General features: G+C 48.4%; 2 protein-coding genes across 7 annotated transcripts in view; both read right to left on the bottom strand.

The window, feature by feature from the left end:
* Positions 1-9: 9 nt before the first annotated feature.
* Positions 10-3,607, bottom strand: LOC142893034 (uncharacterized). The gene is made up of 5 exons (XM_076033258.1): positions 3,353-3,607; positions 2,773-2,830; positions 1,636-1,692; positions 695-779; positions 10-599 (listed from the first exon to the last, which is right to left on the bottom strand). Exons 1-5 carry the CDS (start codon positions 3,419-3,421, stop codon positions 551-553), a joined length of 318 nt encoding a protein of 105 aa, XP_075889373.1. The 5' UTR covers positions 3,422-3,607; the 3' UTR covers positions 10-550.
* Positions 3,608-4,120: 513 nt separating this feature from the next.
* Positions 4,121-21,128, bottom strand: part of LOC142893036 (rho guanine nucleotide exchange factor 28-like) — a 35,492-nt gene continuing 18,484 nt past the window's right edge. For 2 of the 6 annotated variants that reach the window (XM_076033260.1, XM_076033264.1), the window contains 30 exons: positions 20,692-20,813; positions 20,246-20,616; positions 19,602-19,776; positions 18,874-18,985; positions 18,514-18,609; positions 17,743-17,785; positions 16,754-16,843; positions 16,015-16,138; positions 14,675-14,819; positions 14,346-14,401; positions 13,244-13,301; positions 12,455-12,581; positions 11,903-12,033; positions 11,666-11,806; positions 10,945-11,195; positions 10,727-10,852; positions 10,519-10,636; positions 9,967-10,221; positions 9,356-9,432; positions 9,059-9,237; positions 8,868-8,962; positions 8,569-8,760; positions 8,184-8,315; positions 7,913-8,046; positions 7,765-7,812; positions 7,459-7,545; positions 7,152-7,316; positions 6,335-6,586; positions 5,419-5,761; positions 4,121-5,146 (listed from right to left, as the gene is read on the bottom strand). In XM_076033260.1, the coding sequence (XP_075889375.1) occupies positions 4,959-5,146; positions 5,419-5,761; positions 6,335-6,586; positions 7,152-7,316; positions 7,459-7,545; positions 7,765-7,812; positions 7,913-8,046; positions 8,184-8,315; positions 8,569-8,760; positions 8,868-8,962; positions 9,059-9,237; positions 9,356-9,432; positions 9,967-10,221; positions 10,519-10,636; positions 10,727-10,852; positions 10,945-11,195; positions 11,666-11,806; positions 11,903-12,033; positions 12,455-12,581; positions 13,244-13,301; positions 14,346-14,401; positions 14,675-14,819; positions 16,015-16,138; positions 16,754-16,843; positions 17,743-17,785; positions 18,514-18,609; positions 18,874-18,985; positions 19,602-19,776; positions 20,246-20,616; positions 20,692-20,813 (4,433 nt within the window). In that variant the 3' untranslated portion in view covers positions 4,121-4,958. The remainder of the gene's footprint in view (positions 5,147-5,418; positions 5,762-6,334; positions 6,587-7,151; positions 7,317-7,458; positions 7,546-7,764; positions 7,813-7,912; positions 8,047-8,183; positions 8,316-8,568; positions 8,761-8,867; positions 8,963-9,058; positions 9,238-9,355; positions 9,433-9,966; positions 10,222-10,518; positions 10,637-10,726; positions 10,853-10,944; positions 11,196-11,665; positions 11,807-11,902; positions 12,034-12,454; positions 12,582-13,243; positions 13,302-14,345; positions 14,402-14,674; positions 14,820-16,014; positions 16,139-16,753; positions 16,844-17,742; positions 17,786-18,513; positions 18,610-18,873; positions 18,986-19,601; positions 19,777-20,245; positions 20,617-20,691; positions 20,814-21,128) is intronic. The other 4 variants (XM_076033261.1, XM_076033265.1, XM_076033262.1 and 1 more) reach the window with 3 other exon arrangements.

A 21,128-nucleotide genomic window follows, 5' to 3' on the forward strand; every position in this document is an offset into this window, starting at 1 on the left:
GTACAAGAGTTTTAGCGGTAGTTAAAATATACTGTAAAATAAACAAAAAAAAAAAACAAACTCCAAATGAAGCCCACAGGGACTCAGACAGCCTTTACACCGTTCAATGGAAACGCCTGCAAATCGCGTTTGTACTTTTAATCTTTCAGAATTGTAAACTGTAACGTATTGGGCGTCATGGAACGAGGAAAGAACATGGAACATGCAAAACGGTAGCAGTGAATAAACCGCAAAACTGTCACTCAAACACGTGTGCATGCCGCTTATTGGTCAGTGGGATGAGCCCAGGCCCCACCCACCCCCTCATCCCTGCAGAGGTTACTGGAAAACACACACACGCGCACACAAAAACTGACCTGACAAAAACGCACGTTCACATTAACGTGGACGCTGGAGCCGAAACCGATTGGATGAGACGCCTCGACTCAGCGGAGCCACTTTTAGTCTTTGGGTCCTCCTCAGTGACGTCTTGATTCACAGTAAAAGTCACTCTGCTCACTTTATCTCCACGGGAGCAGAAAGTTTTTGCCGCAGCAGAAAGAGTGGATCCTCACACGGAACTCTTGGGACGGAGCCTCGGCCTGATCCTCCTCTGCTTCCTGGAGGGGGGAGGGGAGGGGGACGCTTTCCATCAATGAAGACACGTCAATGTAACGAACAAAGCGGAGCGGCGGCCCGCGCGCTGGTTCTGTACCGCTGTGGTTGCGACACCATGCACTTCCAGAGGATGGTGTAGAGGACGAGCAGGAGAGCGATGAACAGGGTGGCGGCGATGGCACCTGAAATCACATGGCACAGAGTCACCTTTCTGAACAGGCGTGCGTCTGATGCGTTGCATCTCAGCACGCAGGAGTCACTGAGCTGCGTCATTCAGAGTTCTGTTTTTTCCACAGTCCCACACTCTGCCGGTTTCCACAGTTTTATTTATTTGTTTTTTTTTATCCTGGAAAATATTGGAGCAATTGGTTTTTGAAAAATAAAAATTAAGAAGTTCCCAATTCTAGACCTAAAGACAAGGGTACATTTAACCACGTGTTTACAGCCTCCAGCTAAAACTGTTTGCTTTGTTGAATCCTCCACATTGTTGGAAAGCCAAGTGGTCATAAGGGTGGAAAAGAAAAATAGGGTGGAATAAACACCTGTTGTCAGTAGGTGCCCTCTGTGACATCATAAAAAGTTGCTAAAGGAAAAAGAAAGACTGCTTTCCTGACACAGTGCGTCTGTTGCAACCATTTCCCAATGAACGTCGTTCGTTGTTCAGTCGGAGAGGAAAACCACTCGCTGGTGACAAGTTGTGTGTCAAAGGAAAAACAAGGGGGGCGGGGGGGCGGGGGGCACTGAGGTTTCGCCGTGATCTGTAGGGAACACGGGCGCCGAGCTTCAGCTTTTAAGACTCTGCTTAAAAGCTGAAGCTCCCAAACCACAGTTGAGCAGGAAGCAGAATGAGGAAGTTGACAGGTGGGGGGGGGGGGAGAGACGGAGTGCAGGAGTGAACGGAGGGAGCTCAGCAACAGGGAAGCGCGACTGATTCCAGGCAGGTCACAACTTCTTCCTGCTGTTCCAGCAGGTCTCTCCCCACTGAAACCGGCTCTATCTGGGTGTGATCGCGTCTCTCTGGCCGCTGGCGCTGCTCACCGTGGATGATTCCACTGCCGTCTTTGCCGGAGGGCCGCGCCGCAGCTGTGGCAGAGGCTTCGGGGAGGAGAAAAGAGAAGTGAATACATGACAGCAACGCTGACGCAGCAGAAAGACAGAGCAGAGGTTAACTCTTCATACATTATATGTATATAATTAAACAAATAAATATGTATGTATGTATGTATGTATGTATGTATGTATGTATGTATATATATATATATGTGTATATATATATATATGTGTATGTATATATATATATATATATATATATATATATATATATATATATATATATATACACACACACAAACGTATATATATACATACACATATATATACACATACATACACACACACACATATATACTGTACATATAACTAAATAAAGTGGTTAGCGCTGCTGTGGTTAGCGCTGCCGCCTCACAGAAAGAAGGTCGTGGGTTCGATTCCCTGCCTGGGACCTTTCTGTGTGGAGTTTGCATGTCCCCCCCCCCCGTATCTGCGTGGGTTCTCTCGGGGTTCTCCGGCTTCCTGCCCACACTCCCAAAACATGCATGTGAGGTGAATTGGAAACTCTGAATTTTCCGTCGGTGTGCATGTGATTGGTTGTTTGTCTGTGTGTCCCTGCGGTAAACCGGCCCTCTGTCCAGGGTGCCGCCCCGCCTTCGCCCCTATGACAGCTGGGAGAGGCTCCAGCAAAAGCAAACACGTCGCCTGTTTACTGCAGAGGATCTCTGCAACTGACAGTCAGTGCCGCTCAGTGCACTTGAAGCACTTTTTACCCATCCACCCTCACTCACCCAGGTATCTATGAGCGGTCTGTCTGTCTGCGTTGCCTCGCTGTTCGATGACCAATCATCTCTAAACAAACTGCACACAGTGCTGACAGTGAAGTGGCTCCTCCGGTTTATCAGGAGGCAAATGACGTGAGATGTGACCTCGATATTAGCAATATCAATGATAAATGTAAATATGTATCACGTGGCCGGCACTCCACCCACTCATTCAACCATTCATGCGTGCTTCATGTCAGAACCAAAATACCCCCCCCCCCCCAAAAAAAAACAAACAAACAAAAAAACCAACAAATGACAGGGTTTGAATTATTTGTACGAGAAACAGCAGAGGACTCACCGTTTGGCTGCTGCAGTGTGTGTGAAACCTGCCCAGTGAGCAGATCTGGGTCAACCATCTGAAAGCCAAAACACCGCTGTGTGTGAGTGTGTGTGTGTGTGAGAGAGAGAGAGAGAAAAGCACAGACCAAATGTAGGACACTGATGACCCCGTTCAAAGCACTTTGTCATGCTACTGAAGCCTAGTAAGAAAAGTGAAGTATGTGTCTTAATAGACACACGAGGAACAGCTTTGGTAAGACATGAAAACAATCAGAAAGGGGGGGGGGGGGGAGCAGCAGAAAAATGGGGAAACTGTGCAGGAAGTGTGCAACTGTTTGTCCAGCGACGTCAAGACATGAGACTAAAAATGCAATTTAATTATTATTCATTTAATTCCACAAACTCAGCGCGCTGGTTTACCAGCTCCAATCGTAGACTCAGTCGTACAATGTGTCAACAAGGATCAAGGCGCCGCGTGTGGAACGGTGTGTGTGTGTGTGTGTGTGTGTGTGTGTGTGTGTGTGTGTGTGTGTGTGTGTGTGTAACTTCCGGTCGGTGTGAGACCTCCGGCGGTGCTGCTGCGGGTGTCGGTGTCTCACCTTGGAAGTGCTCCGGTTGCCGCCCACCGCCACCGACCAGCTCCCGTTCCGGACCTCCGGCGGCCACATCTCTGCTGCTGCTGCTGCTGCTGCTGCTGCAGTTCACTCGCGCTCAAGTTTGCACGTCGTGCCAACTGTCAACTAAAAACGCGTCCCTCGCGCGGTGCGTTCATGGACCTGTTTTTCAAATCGTACTTCCAATCAATCCCGTTCGACCGACAAGCTGTTCCGTCTTATAAACCACGTGTGATTTCACGAGATTTATTGATTGATTGATTGATTTTCAAAGGTTGAACTTACACACGGTTCTGAAAACTAGAAATGTTTGACGTCACAAGAGGCACAGTTCAAATACCTCTCCTGGTTTGGTGAGAAGCGTTCACAACACGTCAGGTTTTTAACTCACTCGCCTTGTTTTTCTCTCCTTTTTGAAGATCCAACAAAACATTGGTTTAAGCCGGAAGGTAACCTACATTACGTTTGCAGGAGGCTGTAAACAGAAGGCTAAATGTTGTTATGTATGTTGTTTTTGTTTGTTTGCTTGTTTAGATAAACAACATGAGGGTCCTGTTAAGTGGAAAAATTGCAAAATTTAAAACCACCGCTCACACTGCATTAGATTTAAAGTTTTTTTTTTTTTTTTTTAAAGATATTCTGAATTTATGTGAACAAAAATAATTTTACTCTGGCAACAGCCAAACTGAAGGTTTGTGAGTCAGTGGTTGAGCCACTGCTGAAAAAACACACACACACACACACAAACAAATGTAAATGATTATAATCACAACTTTATATACAGCACAACATTATTAAGGCACATCACAAATGACAGGTTATAGAGATTACACAAGAGACAAAAACATATTAACAAAATATTTTTTACAGTGCATTAAGCAATTTGCACACAATAAATTATCAGATAAATTTGACAAAAAAAAAACCAACTTTACAATAATCAGTTACAGTATCATCAAGATTTTTGGCACTTGTGAGAAGGGTGTGTGTGTATGTGTATGTGTGTGTGTTCCTCTTTCAACCTATTGTGCATAGGGAGCCTTTCAATGCAACTTTACACATATTAATTATACAATAGTGACAGTAACTTCTTTCCTTGAGATACTCACAATTCCTTATCAATATTAAGGAAAAACACACAATGGAAAAAATATCACTCTGTACATAATTAGAAGAAGTGTTTCTTTAGATTTTCAAATATCCTATTTTATTTTTTGTTTTAAGTGCTCATGAATAAAAGGAAATACTTATGTCCTGATGTTTGGCACAGGAGCTCCCAGTCTGTGGAGTTCGCAGGTACCTTTTCTCTCAAAAAAGTGCAATGGGAGCCAAAAAATAAAAATAAAAATACAGAAAATATTAAAATTATTTTTTTTATAAAGAATTTCTTTTCTTACAGATAAATGTTTTGCTCGCATGAAGATTCATGGCCACTTCAAACACTGATAAAGGCACGCGTAGTCTAACAGTGTGTACAATCATCCTCCACCGATTCCCTTTTTCAGCACAGACGCAGCTCCGTTACATTCGGACGTGCTCGGACGTTTTCGCGGCGGGTCCAGTTCTCCAGAACCTGAGCCGCTCCTGCGTCTCAGAGGTACACGATGTTCTCCTCGCCCACGTCCTCCCCGTTCTGTCCCTCCAGGGAGAGGTAGGCCTGGGGGGGCAGGAGCGGCGTGAGGGAGGGCGACGAGGAGAAGTCGTCCTCAAAGTGTCCATAACCGCTGACCTCTGACCCCCAGGGATCCAGGGAGCGCCTGTCTGCGGGTGGGCTGAAGTCTGGAGGGGAGCGACACACAAATCTTTAAAGGTCCAGTGTGTAAAATCTGGCTTGATTTATGCTTTTTGTATTGGCAAAAGCTTAACATATGGCCCATAAATACATTAATAAAAGCCATTTGGTTTTCACACCAGGAGAACCTTGTCTTACATGTCAACAATTTTTTGTGTAAAAAAAACTAAGGTATACAATAATGTAATGGTAAAGATGTAAGGACCGGAATGTAATAAATACACAACACAGAGAGGCTGATCAACGCAACCCGTCTTACTGTTGTTCCTCTGTGGCGGCGCTGAGACGGCGCTGCTGAAGCTGCAGTCGTTGAGGGGTCGTTGTGCGTAGGGCTGCTTGCCGTGCGCCTGGCTCAGCAGCGTGTTGAGGCTGTTGTAGAGGCTGGCGCTGAGGCCGGCATTAGTGGTGTAGCTGGCGTTGGCGTGCGGCGGGCCCTCGTGGTTCCTGCCCGGTGCCGAGTGGACGCTGCTGGGGTGCCGGTCGTTGGCGTCGGCGGCGCCGGGCCGCAGGTGGCCATGCTGCAGGGAGGTGAACAGGGCCGCCGTGTTCCTGTACGCCGGGCAGTTGCCGTCGAGGCTGCTGGAGCGGCTGTGGCTGGAGACCTGCACACAGTGGCAGCACAGGATGCGACCAAGGAGAAATACTTTATGACTGTACTTACTGCAAGTAGATTTTTCAGGTATGTGTAATTTACTTGAGTGTTTATTTTTATTCCTGACATTTGTACATAAATATGTGCTTTTTTATATTAACATTACTTTCATGTTTTAAAAGAAACAAATTCTGTTCAAAATGATTCATTTATTACATTATCCCTGTTTTTGCTTGAAGTGGAGCTTTTTCAACTACGCTGATGTCATTTAGAGGGAGTTCCTCTGCCTTGGGGTCACTGTTCAGAGCGTTCTCAGTCCAGACTATTCTGTCACAACTTTTTCATTTTTCCAAAATGATCAACAAATGTATTGTTTCATTAATGGCTAAACAAACTACAATCATGTCTACTCTTGACTTGAGTATACACTCCCAGTCAAAAGTTTGGACACGCCTCCTGGACACACCAAAACTGCCATGTCAATAGCCATGAGAATGAAAGAAAAGACAATAAATTCATGCGTCCAGACTTTTGACTGGTGGTGCATTCCAGAAGTCGTCCTTTCGGCTTGGTATCTGCCTACCTGGTATCCGTCCAGCGGGATCATGACGGGCAGGCTGCTCTGCCTGTTGTGCCTCCAGCTCTGCAGGAGCCTCTGCTGGGCCTCCACCTTCTCCTTCTCCCTCTCCACGCTCCTCTGGCCCTCCCGCAGTCGCTCCAGATTCTGCTGGTACTCCAGCAGATGCCGCTCCAGAGCTTCCCGCTCGCAGCGCAGCCGCTCGGCCTCCAGGAGGCACTGCTGCTCCCGCTGCTCCAGCTCGCTCTCCTGCTCACTCTGGAAGCGCACCCAAAACAGCACAACCGCGGCGTGCGCGTCACAAAGTGAAACCAGTCTTTGCGCCTTTAAAATAATATCTAGTCAAATACAACAAAAACACATGCTTAAATAAGCTAATAAATTGAATTACCGGCACTTGCAGTGTTTAATATAATCTTGAGTTGAAAGAGCACCGACGACAAATCACCTTCCGGTAAAATCGGCAACAAATGAGGCGTGATCGTTTTCGCATGTTCACAGACCAGTTGAGTTAAATTTAGCGCACGTGGAAAGTCCGCTCAGCTGTCATTGACGGCACTGCGGACAATCAAAAGAGAAGGGCGAGGCCTCGGCTAACCTCAGCATTGTTAAATGTGGGTGTGTGGAGAAAAACCCTCAGACAGCCATCGGCCTGCAGATTAAAGATCTGCGGGAGTATTTAGGGTGGCCTGACGCATCGCCGGAAACCAAAGATGAAACAAAAAACATCTCCGTGCAGGACGCAGGTGCAGTGCGGGCTCAGGTTCAGATTAGTAGAGGCTCCGGCATTTCATTTGCTCCATCACCAACCCGTTTGGCTCACCTGCTGCTTCTCTCTGGCCACACACTCTTTGTCCCAGCGCTGCTGCTCCTGTTTCAGCTTCACGTGGCGCTTCTGCACCTCATCCACCTCCTCCCTCTTCCTCTCCAGGCTCTTCTTCTCTACTTCCTCCTTCTTCCTATCAACAGCCTTCTGCTTCTCCTGCTCCTGAATGTGTCAATCATGACATAAACCCAATGACTAGTTCAGTAAAATGAATTTACAAGAAGGGTAAATCATCATCATTTCTTTGTGCGTAAGTTACAGCTATCAGCTGCTATGTCTGCTACGTGTGTCATGCGACTGTTACCAAGCTCAGTCGGAGCGGAGGTACTTCTCCCTCCTGGAGAAACAGCTTCTGGACTTCATGGCAGCTGTCTTGGAGAGTTATGGCAGCCTGCAGACAATCACAGAATACACACGATCATGATAAATCATAAAATCATAAATAATTAGGTAAAAATGATAAGTCACCCCTGAGCTTGAACAAGACAAGACATCAATATACGGATCAAAAAGTAACATACAACTCCCATATGGTGATTAATGAGTCAATCACGAATCCTAATGATTAGAGTCCTATTTCTCATACAGTGGAGCCGTCGCCTTCACACACCTGCAGACTGTAGAGGAGCTGCGTCAGGCTCTGGACGCTCTCTGCCACCTAGAAACATGCGTGTTAGCAGCAGAACTTTGATGCGCATTGATTTTGGCCCGGAAACGCCGGCCGGGGGGGCGGGGGGGGGTTGGAAGCACAGCCGAACCTTTGATAGCATCCCTTTGTTCTCTCCTCGTCTGAAGTCGACAGCAGAGCCCCACAGCACGCCGTCTGGTCCGGCCTGCTCGCTGTCCGAGCCCAGAGAGGTGGAGCTTATGCTGAGCGTGCTCAGATAGTCAGCTGAGGGAGGGGAAGGGGGGTCGTCAGAACCTGCACCACGCACCAGGGCCACGTGTGGTTCTTTTTAGGTGGAACCCCAACGTTGGCGTCTCCGTCTGCCAAATTGAGGACAAGCACAGAGTTTGCTGGCGACTCACGTTCGGAGGGAGATTCCTGCACGCTGCTGCCGTGACTGTTGTAGCTGCAGCCCTCCGGTCCTCGGACAGGCGGGCTCTGGTTGTTGACAGACAGGCCGTCACGGGCCTGCAAAATGGTGATCAGGTTCTCTGCTGCAAAAAAAAAAAAAGGATTTGTCTGTATTACTTTTATTCTGTGAAACTTTTATGTCCATGTTAATGTAATAATGGTAGTAATAACTTGATAACATTAGGTTAGATTAGAGATTTATTTCCATTTGTACACGTTAACAACAGGTTAAAACAGGTAGAGTGGGATTCTTGTGATCTCATGTGCAACATTTATGTGAAATCTCTAACCCTTTTTAATCCATTAGCCTTTTAATAAACAAACATTGTTGCTCACCTTCTCTGACAGCGGCCGTGAGCAGCATAGAAGCCTGCGGCGGAGTCTCGCCGTCAGTGTCTGGCTGCACCAGCAGGTGGCGGTGTAGCACAGGCTCAGGCGAGTGGAGCGTTAACTCGGTCAGCTCGGCGTAGAGCTGCAGCTTCTCCTCCAGGCTGCTGCAGATCCGCTGGTCCTGGCCCAGCAGTGTCTCTGCACAAGACCCAGGCGTTGCTGATGTTATTTCAGTTTTTTCTTTCCCCGCCGGAAGTGTGACCGCAGATGGATGGAACATTCTCAGGCTACGAATGTTTACTTACCTTGGAACTTGGTGAGTTTCTGCACCCTCACTTCGGCCGCTCGCCGGGCTTCCTCCGTCTCGGCGCAGCGCTCCTCCTCCTCCTCCTCGGGGCAGCTGACAAGCAGGCCGGCGGGGGTGATAATGAGTGGCACGCACGCGCGGCAACACAAACAGGAAGTGGATTCACTGTGCGCGGCGGCGGGCACGCACCTCTCCACGGCCTGCCGTATGTGCTTCATCCAGGCGTTCCTCTCGTCTCGGGTGCTGGTGTGAACCTCGTACATCTCCGGGCCCACCGAGGAGGCGGAGATCAGGAACATTCCTCTCTCCTCGTTGGCCACCTCTCGGACGATCAGCTTCTGCAGGGGAATCACAGGAGGCTTCTGGTCCTGGCGGTGAAAAAAGCAGAAGATACGCGTGAAAGGCGGGTTGAGGGATGGAGAGGAACGGGCCGAGCGCTTGGCTCCGCGCCTCTGATTCCACAGCGCTGTGAAGTTTGAAGCTCACCACGGCGGCAAAGATGAAGCGCTGGTCTTTCTCTTGTAGGAAGACCAGAACGTCTGTGAGCAGGAGAGCCAAGGTATCTGCGGCGCAAAAAGTAGCAAATTTGAGCAAGCTGCACACGGTGGTGATGTTGCACCGTTGTGACACTTATTGCAGTTCTTATTTCTCTGGCAGCTATAAAGAGACGAATACAGACCTGGAGGAAAAGAACGGCCTGCCAGTGTCTGCATATTGAAATTGAAGCCACATTTTCCTCTCTCTCATTTTATTGACACTGGGAAGCCAAAATGCTCCCACAGTTTGTCAGACTGAAAACTGAATGGAAAAATTGCAGCTTCGCAAAACGTGTCACCTGGTTCTACCCAGCATGTTGCTCTGCGCTGCTAGAGCTGTGTAAGCAACTGAGGTGCAAAGCATTATGGGCATGCACGGGCCAATAGAAAAGCAATGAGACTCCTCCATGCCTCAGCAGAGCAGATGTGTGAGGTGATTCTTCATTGGTAAAACCTTACAGCACAACACACACACACACACACACACGCACACACACACACACACACACACACACGCACACACGCACACACGCACACACACACACACGCGCGCGGGCGCACCTTTCAGTCGTCCCGTGGCCGTCTTCCAGTAGACCAGGCCCTTGTGCTGCAGATCCCGGTGCTTGCTGTGCAGGTCCTGCTTGCGGAACACTTTGCCGTTCTTCAGCTTGGCCAAGCTCTTGTTCTCCAGCCGAGCCAGCACCTCCTGCAGCTCCTGACACTTGTCGTGCTTACTGACGGTCAGGTCCACCGCCGTGATGATGTCACGGATCTGAGCCAGGGCGCCCGACAGGTCGGAGTGCTCCTGAGTGCCTTCTGCAGACACGGAAGAGGCCGAGAGTCGGCAAATTAAGAGCACGACAACTAATTGAGCCGTGACGGAGATATAAAATGTATTGTTTATATGATTTTATCACTTTGACAAAAGATGTTTCTTGTTGATGATGTATTTACAGTAGTTGCATAGAAGGCCATAACATTACACGACTTCAAACCTTCACTTCACACAAGCATTTTGCTGTTGAGAAACACATGGCCGTTGCCACCACAGCTTTTAAGACATCAAACCGCATGTGATCATTGTTTGTTTAGGACGCAGTCAAGCCGACGTACCTTGAGTGTACTGTAATATCCTCTCCAGCAGCACTGGGTACTTTGTGATGCGCTGAGTCACCAGCAGGATGAATTCCGGCACCCCTCTCCTTCTGACCAGAGAGTTATTGCTCTGTTGCTGGAAGCCGAGAGTCAAACACCCAAAATTAGAACCTCTGCTCTTCACGAGTTCTCAATAAAAATCGAAAAGCAATAGACAACAGCTTACTTTGACAAAGTTTTGGAGCTTTTTGCTTTGCTGCTTCAGCTCTTTGAAGACGTTCACAGCCTCAGTGTGATGGCTGCAGAACTCTCCATACAGCTGCTTCATCTTTTCTGCATTTTCATCAGTAAACTAAGTGGGGGTGGAAAAAGGGTCATGACAGGCATGACAAACATATGTGGCTGGGTGTCACATGAGCGCAATGTGGGTGTCCCACCACCAACCTGCTGAAGCAACACGTCTCCAATCTGCTGGATCAGGTAATTCCGGGGGTTCTCGGGTTGCGTGGCGGCCTGCTTGCAGTCCTGCATGGCTCCAAAGAGGTTCTTGTGAAAGAGCAGCAAGGGGTCCAGACAGGGGAAGACCTTGGCCACGCACTCCAGATCCAACTGCAGCTCCTCCAGCATGCCCCTCCTGAACACCTCCGACATGACCGTCAGGGTCTGGATGTGGTGCAGCTCCGTCTGCATCAGCTCTGCATGGGGGCCAGCAGTGATCGTTGCCGTGTTTACTGCTGCAGATGTCGGGAGTAATTTCGCTCGCAATTGCAATAAACCTCTACAGATGGTGGAATCATTTTGGCAAAAACGGAATTTGCGTGAATCCAACTGGAACTTCCAAAGCCGCAGAATTTGCTCCGGCGACTGTTTTCAACAAGTTCGGTCAGAGCGGGATGTTTGTGTGATCCATCTGTTTTTTGTGCTTCCAACTTGGCGCTTTGCTCGTCTATTATATGCCTTCAACGCAGCTCTTTTCAGTTAGGTAAACGGAATCCAAATCAGGATTTAAATGTAAATGTCTTCAACCAAGGCCGCAGTTCTTCCAGACTACCTTAAAGGATCGCACTCAAAGGACGGAATGTGTAATTAGAGGCACAGTGTGCGCCGTGCAGTGGACATATATAATGCTGTGTGTGTATGTGAGTGTGTGGGAGGGCTTCCCCACCATAAATCACATCCTGTCGCTTAACAGTGCGCCTGTCGTGCTGCTTGCAGAACTCTGGACTGACTGTCAGACTCCAAGACTCCACCTCCAGTCCCAGCAGGTCAGCTGACAGGTCGCTGGGCAGAGAGGCATCCACAGCATCTACGGGAGGAAAAACACAAAAAAAAACAAACATTGCAGGGCAGTGCGGTGCGGCGAGGTCGTGGCACGTCACCATGCGCCGGTCGGTCTTCTCACCCTGCGCAGTGATTGGCTGCTCCGCCGACGGGGGAGTGGCCGTGACTGGAGTTCCTTCATCGGACAGCGAGCTGTTGGTGCCGGCCGTGCCGCCACATTCGCTGTCGACGCCTGCGGCGTCGCTCAGACGTCTGCCGAGAATTAGAAGTAATAAATAAATACATCGATAAATTGCAAACCTGGAGAAGGAATTGATTTTGAGACGGCCGCCCGATGGGTTGAATTTAGCCAAAGATTTTCGAAAGCCACAGCTCACATGCAAACAATCACGATCAGCTTTTTCCATTCAACACTGCTTACCCTGCACTATCCCAACTATTTTACGGTGAGTGCGAGCTGGATGAGTTAGCAGTTTGTTGGAAGGATGACGCAGAGTGTTTAGAATGGCCGATTAGCATCGCGTGCATGCCTATGGGCTGTGAAAGGAAGCCTGACACGCTGCGACGGGGAGAACACGCAAACTCTGCGCAGAAAAGCATCCCGAGTTGGAACTGAACTGTGTTGCGGAGCAACAGCACCAAACCACACCGCCACAGACGTCCGTGTTCCTACCTGCTGTCTATGGAGATGGAGAGGCTTTTGGTAAGAGGGACGATGTTTTCTCTTCTCTCCCTGGTCGTCGTGGGAAGTGAGGAGGAGGAGGAGTAAATGCAGGCGGCAGAGTTTTCCTTGGCAGAGACTGGAGGAGAAAACCAAGAACACCGTCAGTCGCACCTTCTTTAAAGATTTTACATTAATATTTTACCCTTTATATATCTATCATGCTTTGTCCCTTTTAAATTCTTTCACGTTAGGAAGCCTCCAGAATATGGGATGATGAATTGTAGTCACTTATTAACAAGTGCTGTTGTTTTACCTGACAGGTAAGATTGGCTAACTGCATCTACCACACGCCTATATGTATATTGGGATGTATGCAAGTATGCCGTGTGTAATGCCCGACGAAGGTCTGTCGACCGAAACGTTAGACAGAGCTGAAAAGTGCGCGGGAGCTTCTGTTTGACTGTGGAAGATTTCACATTCAAAAAAGAATTCAAGTATCTGTATTGCGTGACCATGTGTTCATTTTGCATGTATGGCCCCCATAACGGATACGTTTTTAAGTAATTGAGGCCGACCACAGTCATTCATGTCCATATAGAGGAACCGTTTGACCTTTGTGCACAAACAAGTGCTTAAAAAAAAAGCATCTAGGCCAGATCTCCCGCTGAGACGGATTAAAATGTAACTTTTGAGGGGGGTTGGGCCGCAAGGGGAGCAAAGGTTTTCTTATTATGCTGCAGTAAAAACAAGGGAGGACAGGTGAGAACCTAATCAAAGACCAGGGGAGTTCGGACTCACTGGGTGGGAGGGACAGGGTCTTGCTTTTCATCAGCAACGCATTCCTCTCCTGCGGCTTCTGGGGGGGGGGGGGGGGGGGGGGGGGGAGAAACATCAGCAGCTGTAAATCACGTAAATCTCGTGTTGCAACTGAAACAAATTAATTCACAACTGGAACCACGACGTGCTGAAGGAAGGTAGCAAACATTTACGAGACCCCTCATGCACGATAATTCTGTTGTGCGCCAGGAAATTTATGGCGGTAAAAATTCATTGCATCTGCGTTTCCTGCTCCATCTGGTCGCTGTCGTCCTGCCCGTGACTCAGTGACTCAGTGATTTGTTTTTCTTTGGCGGCTTGAGATTAGCAGCTGTTTTGGCAGAATGTGACAGGAAAAAAAATAAATAGATTGGAGCCAAAGTTGTTGACACACTTTGTTTTGTTTTTTTTAATTGTTTATCAGGTTAGCATCATAAGTGCAGCAAAAGTACTATCAGTGCCTGAGAATCATTTTCTTTTGGGTTTGGCGGATTGAAATATTGAGGCAGGAAACCTAAATGACTAAAATGTTAGCGAACTTTTACTCCCAGTCAACCTTAACATGGAGCTTTTAAGGCTTTAAAGTAACTCGAAGCAGAAGTTCAACTCTGTCGTTTATCTACACCGTCTTTTCACGAGCGGGCTCCCATTCTGTTCTCAGTGGTGCTAATGTTGTTAGCGAGCTGCTGCGTGCTTCAGGTGTTCTTCTTCTTCCGCATTGAGGGAGTGAACTTGCGGCGCCACACTGGACCTGGCATAGGTACTGCATCGTTTTCAGTCGTTTCCAGCGTATCCGTGTAAACAGGAATTCTTTTATTTATTATTTAATTTGGAATACGACTTCGTGTAAATGTGTGTCAGTGTTTTTTGAAAATGTGCGGTTTAAAAAAAAAACTCAGTCTCCATGTAAACAGCCCCTAAAAGATGTGTGAACAAAGGGACCCCAAATTCTTATTTTTGTTTGTATCACCCGCAAAAAAGGGGCAATGTCAGCCATCAATCGTTTGAATGGTGCTTTTCTACTACTACACACTACTACATTGTACACAGCGGGCCTTTAGGATGTGGGAGGATTGGTGGTTACCTTTACGCAGGGTATCAGAGACTCTCTGCAGTTTTTATGGATGTTGAGGGAGCAGACTGAGGGCAAGAGCGAGAGAAAAAAAATCAAATACATTTAGCCATTTTTGAAACACAATCAACAGAAGAAAATAACCCACTGACCACATGAATATAAAACTCCTAACCTCAAGCAAATCCGAGCAGTAACGAGAGTATGAGAGCTAACTTCAAGATCACCGCCGAACCAAACAGAAATCAAGGCAGCATGTGCAGAAAAGATTTACAATAACCCTAAACAGTTCAGCGACCGCAGACACAAAACAAAGGCGGCACTGACAGAGCAGCGCTTACTGGAGCACTGCAGCAGCTCCTTCCCGGAAACGGACTTATCGCAGGCCACACAGGCGGCGGCGCCAGAGGGAGACACGGGGACGAACTGGTGTCCGTTGGCGGCTCCGGGCTTCTCCTTCCCTTCCTTCACCTCCTTCACCTTCACCTGAAAAGCGAGTCAGAAACATTTTCAAATTTGACTCCGAAAACTATTACTTATGTCATGGAAAGGAGGAATGGTTCCTACTTCCAAAAGCTTTGGCAACCATCTGAATCTTATCTTGCAGGTAGGAACTCCTCGAAAATTGAGCCTATAATAATTCTAATAACTCTAATTGTAGCTATGCACTAACACACGGCAGAGGTTTAGGGAATCAGAGTGAGGTAGGGAGCAGGAAAATACGGGAAAGAAACTACTGCTAAACTCCGATACCATCTTATTTTCTAACTTTTCCACTCTTTATTTTTTATTTCCCTTCATTTATTTACATTTTATTATTATTTATTATACATTGTTTTCTTGTTTTGATATGTTTATTTCTGATAATATTATAAATACGCAGACACAACGCTAAGGTTCGACAAGCCCAGGTGCGACATTCACCACAGTTAATGTACAAAAAAAGTGCACGTGTGCACGTCCTCCGAGGACGAAGCGACGCGGCTGTGAGCGGCCTGCCCGCCAGCAAGCGAAGCACACCTGTTAAAGTGGAGACACTGGAGCTGAAGGGGCCTCTGAGTGACTGTTTACTTTGCTAAGTCCCGCGGAGACTTTGCTGCTGTTGCGGAGCTCCATCCTGGGGGATGTGCTGCATGCGTCCAATAGTCGCAATGTTTATTTACTGTTTTTTTTTTTTTTTTTCGCCGAACTTTATGTGGAGGAAGCCTGATGTTTGTTGTCCTGACCGGTCATGTGCGTCGTGCACGCACGGGCGCACGTTCCGCAGACACATGCACCCATGTTTATGAGATTAAGAATATAGCTTTGGAATGTGTTTTGGTTCCTCACGCTGTGTGTGTGTGTGTGTGTGTGTGTGTCGGTGGGGTAGGGGGGTAGGGGGGGTAGAGAGGGTAGAGGGGGTTCTACATGTTATGTAAGGGGATATTTTCACTGGGTCCTGTTGCTAAGACCTGAGGAGAGGGAATTTTTCTCCCTTGCCAAATAAAGGCAGTGTGAGTGGACAATGGCTCCTGACCTGGCTGCTCTCAGGGCTGGTAAACCTTTTACTGCTTTTGGAGGCCTTTCAGCTCTGGCCGTCTCTTTATAAAGAGTTCCACTGTAAAGGATTTAACCATGACGGTGAATCCTCAGCCTTGCGGGAATCATATTTTCCACTGCAGTGACTCCACTGTGGTGGTACCTTTGTTTTGTTGCGTGTGCTGGACATCCTGCTCTTGAGGAAGCTGAAGGTCCGGCTGACTTTGTACTTCTCTGACTCCACCTTGGACGGGATGATGTATTTGTCCCACTCCTCGTCCTCGATCCTGTTTCGCAGTCAAAAAAACAGTCAGTCGGCGCCGTGTTGCCTCAATGTCTCTCATTATTCTCTGCCTGCAAGCTCTAATTCCAAACATGCGCAAGCATTTATAAGTGCTCTTTTTTTCAAAATCTAGTTTCAAAACACTAAGGAAAGTTGGAGCAACTACACTGGAGTCATGCTGGAATATAACAATGTCCAGACAGTCTTCTAAGACCCCTGGTCTACAGGCTATTACTCTTAACCACATGCTTGGCATGCTTGGGAGTCACTATGCACTTGAGTGGATTCTATTAATAGTGTGACCTTGGTAAAAATGCAATTAGTAATGTGTCAAGAAGTGACAGCAACCTTCACTAGTTACTTTGTGTTTTCTAGGTGAAAGGCTACTATGGGGACGTAAAGAAGGAGAGAAACATGCAGCCACTTCAAAACCTTCATAGTGACTTGAGCTAAGAAAGTGTTAATGCAATCAACGGCCGAGAAGTCGACACATGACCAAACACAGCTGCGAGGGATTCATGTGGTTAGTGGACAGTTGAGGGATGGTTTCGACGACGGCAGTTAGAATGACTCAAGCCACACATGCACGGCTGCGAGGCCATCTGGGTGGAAGACGTACTCTTTGAGGAACTCTGTGAGGGTGAGATGCTGCAGTGATGCGCTGCTCTCCTCCTCTGCTGACTGGGCCCGTTTACGGAAACCCAAAACCCTGCATGGATATAGCACAACCTCAGACCGGGATGTTGTGCTCCCCGGGAACATGGAGGGACTCAAAAGTGCTACAATTAAAGAGCATCGCTGTCTTCAAACACTTCCGAGTCTTGTTAGGTTATAGTTAAAAAAGAACAATGAGCATGAGGCGACCAAATTACTGCGCTGGTTTGTGCTAAAGCCTGTTTTCATAAACCTCGTTAATAAAAATCTTAACGTGAAGCAGAGGGATTCATTTCAGTTTTATTCCATTTCAACTGTTTGAACATTTTTTGTTTAAAATCCCGTTTTTGAGTGAATCATACAATTCACTCATAACCTGTAAGAAAAACTAGAAAATCTTTTATAATGATCTCATTGCCTTGCACTGCCTACTAGCTTCCTATTAGCAATGTACGGTCTTTAGTAAACAATATGTATTAGTGCATGATAAATACATGAGGAAATCAGCTGTAAAATGAATATGAGCATTGATGAAATGACAGCAAAATAAAAACAAGAACGTGTGCCATGTTGGAGCTGGAAAGCAGAGGTTAACTGAGCGCGTGTATTAGATTCTATTCCAAAAAGCTAGAATACGTAGAAGCGGCAGCCTGAGAGTCACTGATGTGGTCAAGAAGACGTGAGGTCGCTGCTTCAGGGAAGCTCTGCTGTTTACCAGCAGCTCAAACTGAAGCTGTAATCAGTGCATTCTGGCCGCGGCCCTGCGACAGGAAGTAAGTCACATCCTGCACACTCAGAGGGGCTTTTTACACAGGAGATACATAAATGTGCAGAGGCGCGCACGCAGCCACCGCCTCGGCCAAATCTCCAGCCGCTGGTCAAGAGCTGAGGTCTAAAAAAAGGGAGGAACGTGTGGGCAGTGGGCGAGCTGGTGGGCTGAGGGAGCAGCTTTACCTCTTTTCCCTGGGACCCTCCGTCAGGCTGAATGCTCTCTGCTCTGTAATGTAGGAAAGAAAAGGGAGAGAGTGAGCCAGAAATGTGAGGGTTGTTAAAATATTCAAGAGTACAGGCGAATCAGAGGAGGCCTTAAAAAAAAAAAAAAACCCGCAAAATCAGAAACTAATTAAAGGCAAACACAAGAACGTCCCTCGTAATCCGGATCCGACAGAGAGAGAACAAAACACGGGAGTTTAGAAAAAACAGAGGACAGTGAAGACAGAAACTCAACACCAAGAGGACAACATAATATTTACCCAAATCACAACAAACCACAAGGCTGGAGTAGAAAAACCTCCTTCTTCGCATGATCTACGAGAGTGTTTTCCAAAGCCTCACAATATTAAAGACACAGCGCAGAGGACTGCGACTACGCGTGAGTCATCACATAAACAAAGGCTGGGCAGGCTGGAGGGGATATTAATTCAAACAAGTTTGGGTTCTGCGAGCTTTGGAGAAACTCTGCTTTTGATTTTTCTGCTTTCCACATTTTTTCCTCCACCACTGTGGATCTTTCCAGCGCTCTCCGCCTCTGCCGCCTTTGCTTTCCCTCTTTTCCCAACGTTTTCGGAGAACCAGCCGGGCGGGATTGAAGTGTTAAAAAAAAAAAAAAAAAAAAGGTCTGATCGAGGAGAGAGCCACCGATTTCATCCCAAAAGAGAGAAAAAAGAAGCGCCTCCACTGACAGGTCGTCAGCCATCAGCGCTCTCATGTGGCTCTTGTACTTACTAACTTGGTTGAGACGGGACACTGACTTAGAGAGAGACAGAGCCTGCAGCAGAGAGCGGCTGCCGCCGCTGCTGAACCCGCTGCTGAACCCGCCATCTACACAGGACAGAGTACAGCCTCAGTGCTGCAGCACTCGCACCTACTTGTAAACACACAGGAGCAGCGGAACAGCATCAAAAGCCCAGCGACCCCCAGTCGCACATACGCCTATGTGAGGGGTTTGCTTGATTTATGACACCTGTCTGCTCCAGATATGTGGCACATGTGTCCTTTCAGTTGGCTCCTGGGAACCGGGGAGGTCAGAGGCCCGCCGGGGTTGAGGACATGCGTGGGGAGGGGTGGGGGTCGGAGGTCGCTTACCCTCTGCTAGGTCGCTGACGGTGGCGTCTCGGTTTAGCAGCGGCCGTGACGGCTTGGCCTTGGGAGAGGAGTAGGAGTAGGAGCGCAGCCGGACCTCGGCCTCCTCCGGCCTCTGGACGAGGAAAGCACATCAGCAGGGGGGACAGAACACGGCAGAGATGATGCAGGTCTGTTTAGGGCAGCGGTTCTCAACTTGTGGGTCGCGATCCAAAAGTGGGTCGTTTTTTGTTTTTCAAAAAAAAAAAAAAGGGATTTAAAATAGCTACACTACCAGTCAATGGTTTGGACACAGCTGTTTCTTCTCTATCTTTGCTACTTTCCACACTGTAGATACACTGAAGACATCAAATATAGGACCAAGATATGTGGATTAATGTGGCAAAAGAAAAACATGTTCATATATTTTATGTTGTATACATTTGATATGAAGGCTGGCTATTCTAGATCATCTAAAATATAAAACTTGTTTGACTTATTTCACACTTTTTTGTTTAACACGTATTCCATGTGTGTTCAATCATAGTTTCGATGCCTTGAGTGACAATCTACAATGTAAATGGTCATGAAAATCAAAGAAAAACCATTAAATCAGAAGTACGGGTCCAAACATTTGACTGGGAGATTGGGCAAGTTAGGAATTCATTTTGCAGGACACACAATTCAATTTAATAATTTCAGGTGGCAATTCCACAAGGTACGAGAGGAAACTGCGCCGTGCCAGCGCTCACCTTGGTGGCGTCGTGCGTGCTGTCGGAGAGGGTGCGGTTCAAATCCGGCGAGGTGTCGAAGGAGTCGCGCTCCTCTCCCGAGCTGGACTGGAGGATGGAGTTCTGCTTCAGAGACGAGTAGGCGTACGGGCTCCCCAACATGTCCTCCTCTCCGCTGTCGCACTCCAGGCTGGGGCTGTTGGGGCAAAAACACACAAAGGAGGTGCCTGTTTAATCCTAAACCCTGGTCTCTGAAGTAAAAAAACAAACAAAGAAAATGACCTGTCCCTCTCGTCCATTGTTATACAGAAGCTCTTGATGTTAAAACTTGCGACAGGCAGCCATCACGCCTGGATAAGGGCTCATTACAGACTTGGAGCTGTGTTGCGTTTGTGCACTCCTCAGTTCTCACAGAGCAGCTGTGAGGAAACAGGCGGAGGACGTGCACAGACCAGCGGCTCAATTGTGTCCAGACATCCCGTCATATTTACACCCTGAATCACCGCAGCAGCTACAATCCTGCGCTGGCTACTCGCTCACTCGTGAGTCTATTACCCCCGTGCGACGCAACACAAGTGCTTCTGAAGTGGTTCGGACGCAGCGTCCTGCCTCGAGTGGCTTCATTGTTCCTTGGATTTCACCGCCTCAAAGGGGGAGCGTCCTACCTCAGGGCCCGGCTGCCTTCCGCGGCGAAGCTGCATCCTCTGCGGGTGGAAGCGGGGGAGGCGGCCAGGGCGGGCTGCGCCGGGCGCCTGTGAGCTCCCTCGAAGCGGCGGAAGGGGGAGGCCAGCGGCGAGGAAGGGAAAGACGGCGAGGAAGGGAACGGAGACGGTGGCGACACCCGGGGAGAGGAGCCCCTAGGGCCGTCCTCCGCGCCGGGGCCCGGCCGCTCCCTGTGATGCGGCGAGGTGGGGTGGTTCCGAGAAGCCTTGGAGAAGCAGTCCCAGTGCGAGCTGCCGACGAGGGGAGCGACTTCCTCCACCTCGTCCTCGTCTTCCTCCTCGGGGCAGCGGCGTTTGACGGCGGCTCCGTCCAACTACAGGGGTGAAAACGACGGTCGGTGGTTTTCTCGCAGATTTCAGACTTCAGACTTTCAGAGTTTCTGACTCACCTGGTCGACCACCATGGCGTCGGAGAAGACTCTGTCCTTGCCATGAATCATCGCTGACAGCCTGGCAGCAGCGGCGAGGGTGGGAGACGAGGCCTGGCTCTCCTGCACCGACAGGCTTTTCTCTGCAAGGAGGAGGTGGAGACAGCCAGCAGAGGAAGAGGGTGAGAAGGGAAGAAGAAGAAGAAGAAGAAGGGGAGTGTGTGTGTGTGTGTGTGTGTGTGCGTGCGTGGCAGAGATTTTTCAGCGACGCATTGGGTTTCCACAGCAACACTGAATAACTTCTCACAAACACGGGAAATGACATAGACATCCTGAGCGGCTGCGTGTCATTGTTCAGGACCGTGGGCCTGCGCATGAGACCGTCTGGCTGCTTGCACACACACATACACACACACACACACACACACACACACACACACACACACACACACACACGA

Source organism: Nelusetta ayraudi, unplaced genomic scaffold (assembly GCF_046127955.1).
Source record: "Nelusetta ayraudi isolate G7.1 ecotype Tasmania unplaced genomic scaffold, CSIRO-AGI_Nayr_v1 ptg000041l, whole genome shotgun sequence".
NCBI classification, from domain to species: Eukaryota; Metazoa; Chordata; class Actinopteri; order Tetraodontiformes; family Monacanthidae; genus Nelusetta; species Nelusetta ayraudi.

Excerpts from the sequence above, each read along its gene's own strand:
- LOC142893034 (XM_076033258.1), bottom strand. The coding sequence starts at position 3,421 with ATGTGGCCGCCGGAGGTCCGGAACGGGAGCTGGTCGGTGGCGGTGGGC. Across the intron at positions 1,693-2,772 it reads CACACTGCAGCAGCCAAACG|CCTCTGCCACAGCTGCGGCG; the intron begins GTGAGTCCTCTG and ends TCCTCCCCGAAG. Across the intron at positions 780-1,635 it reads CGGCAGTGGAATCATCCACG|GTGCCATCGCCGCCACCCTG; the intron begins GTGAGCAGCGCC and ends ATGTGATTTCAG.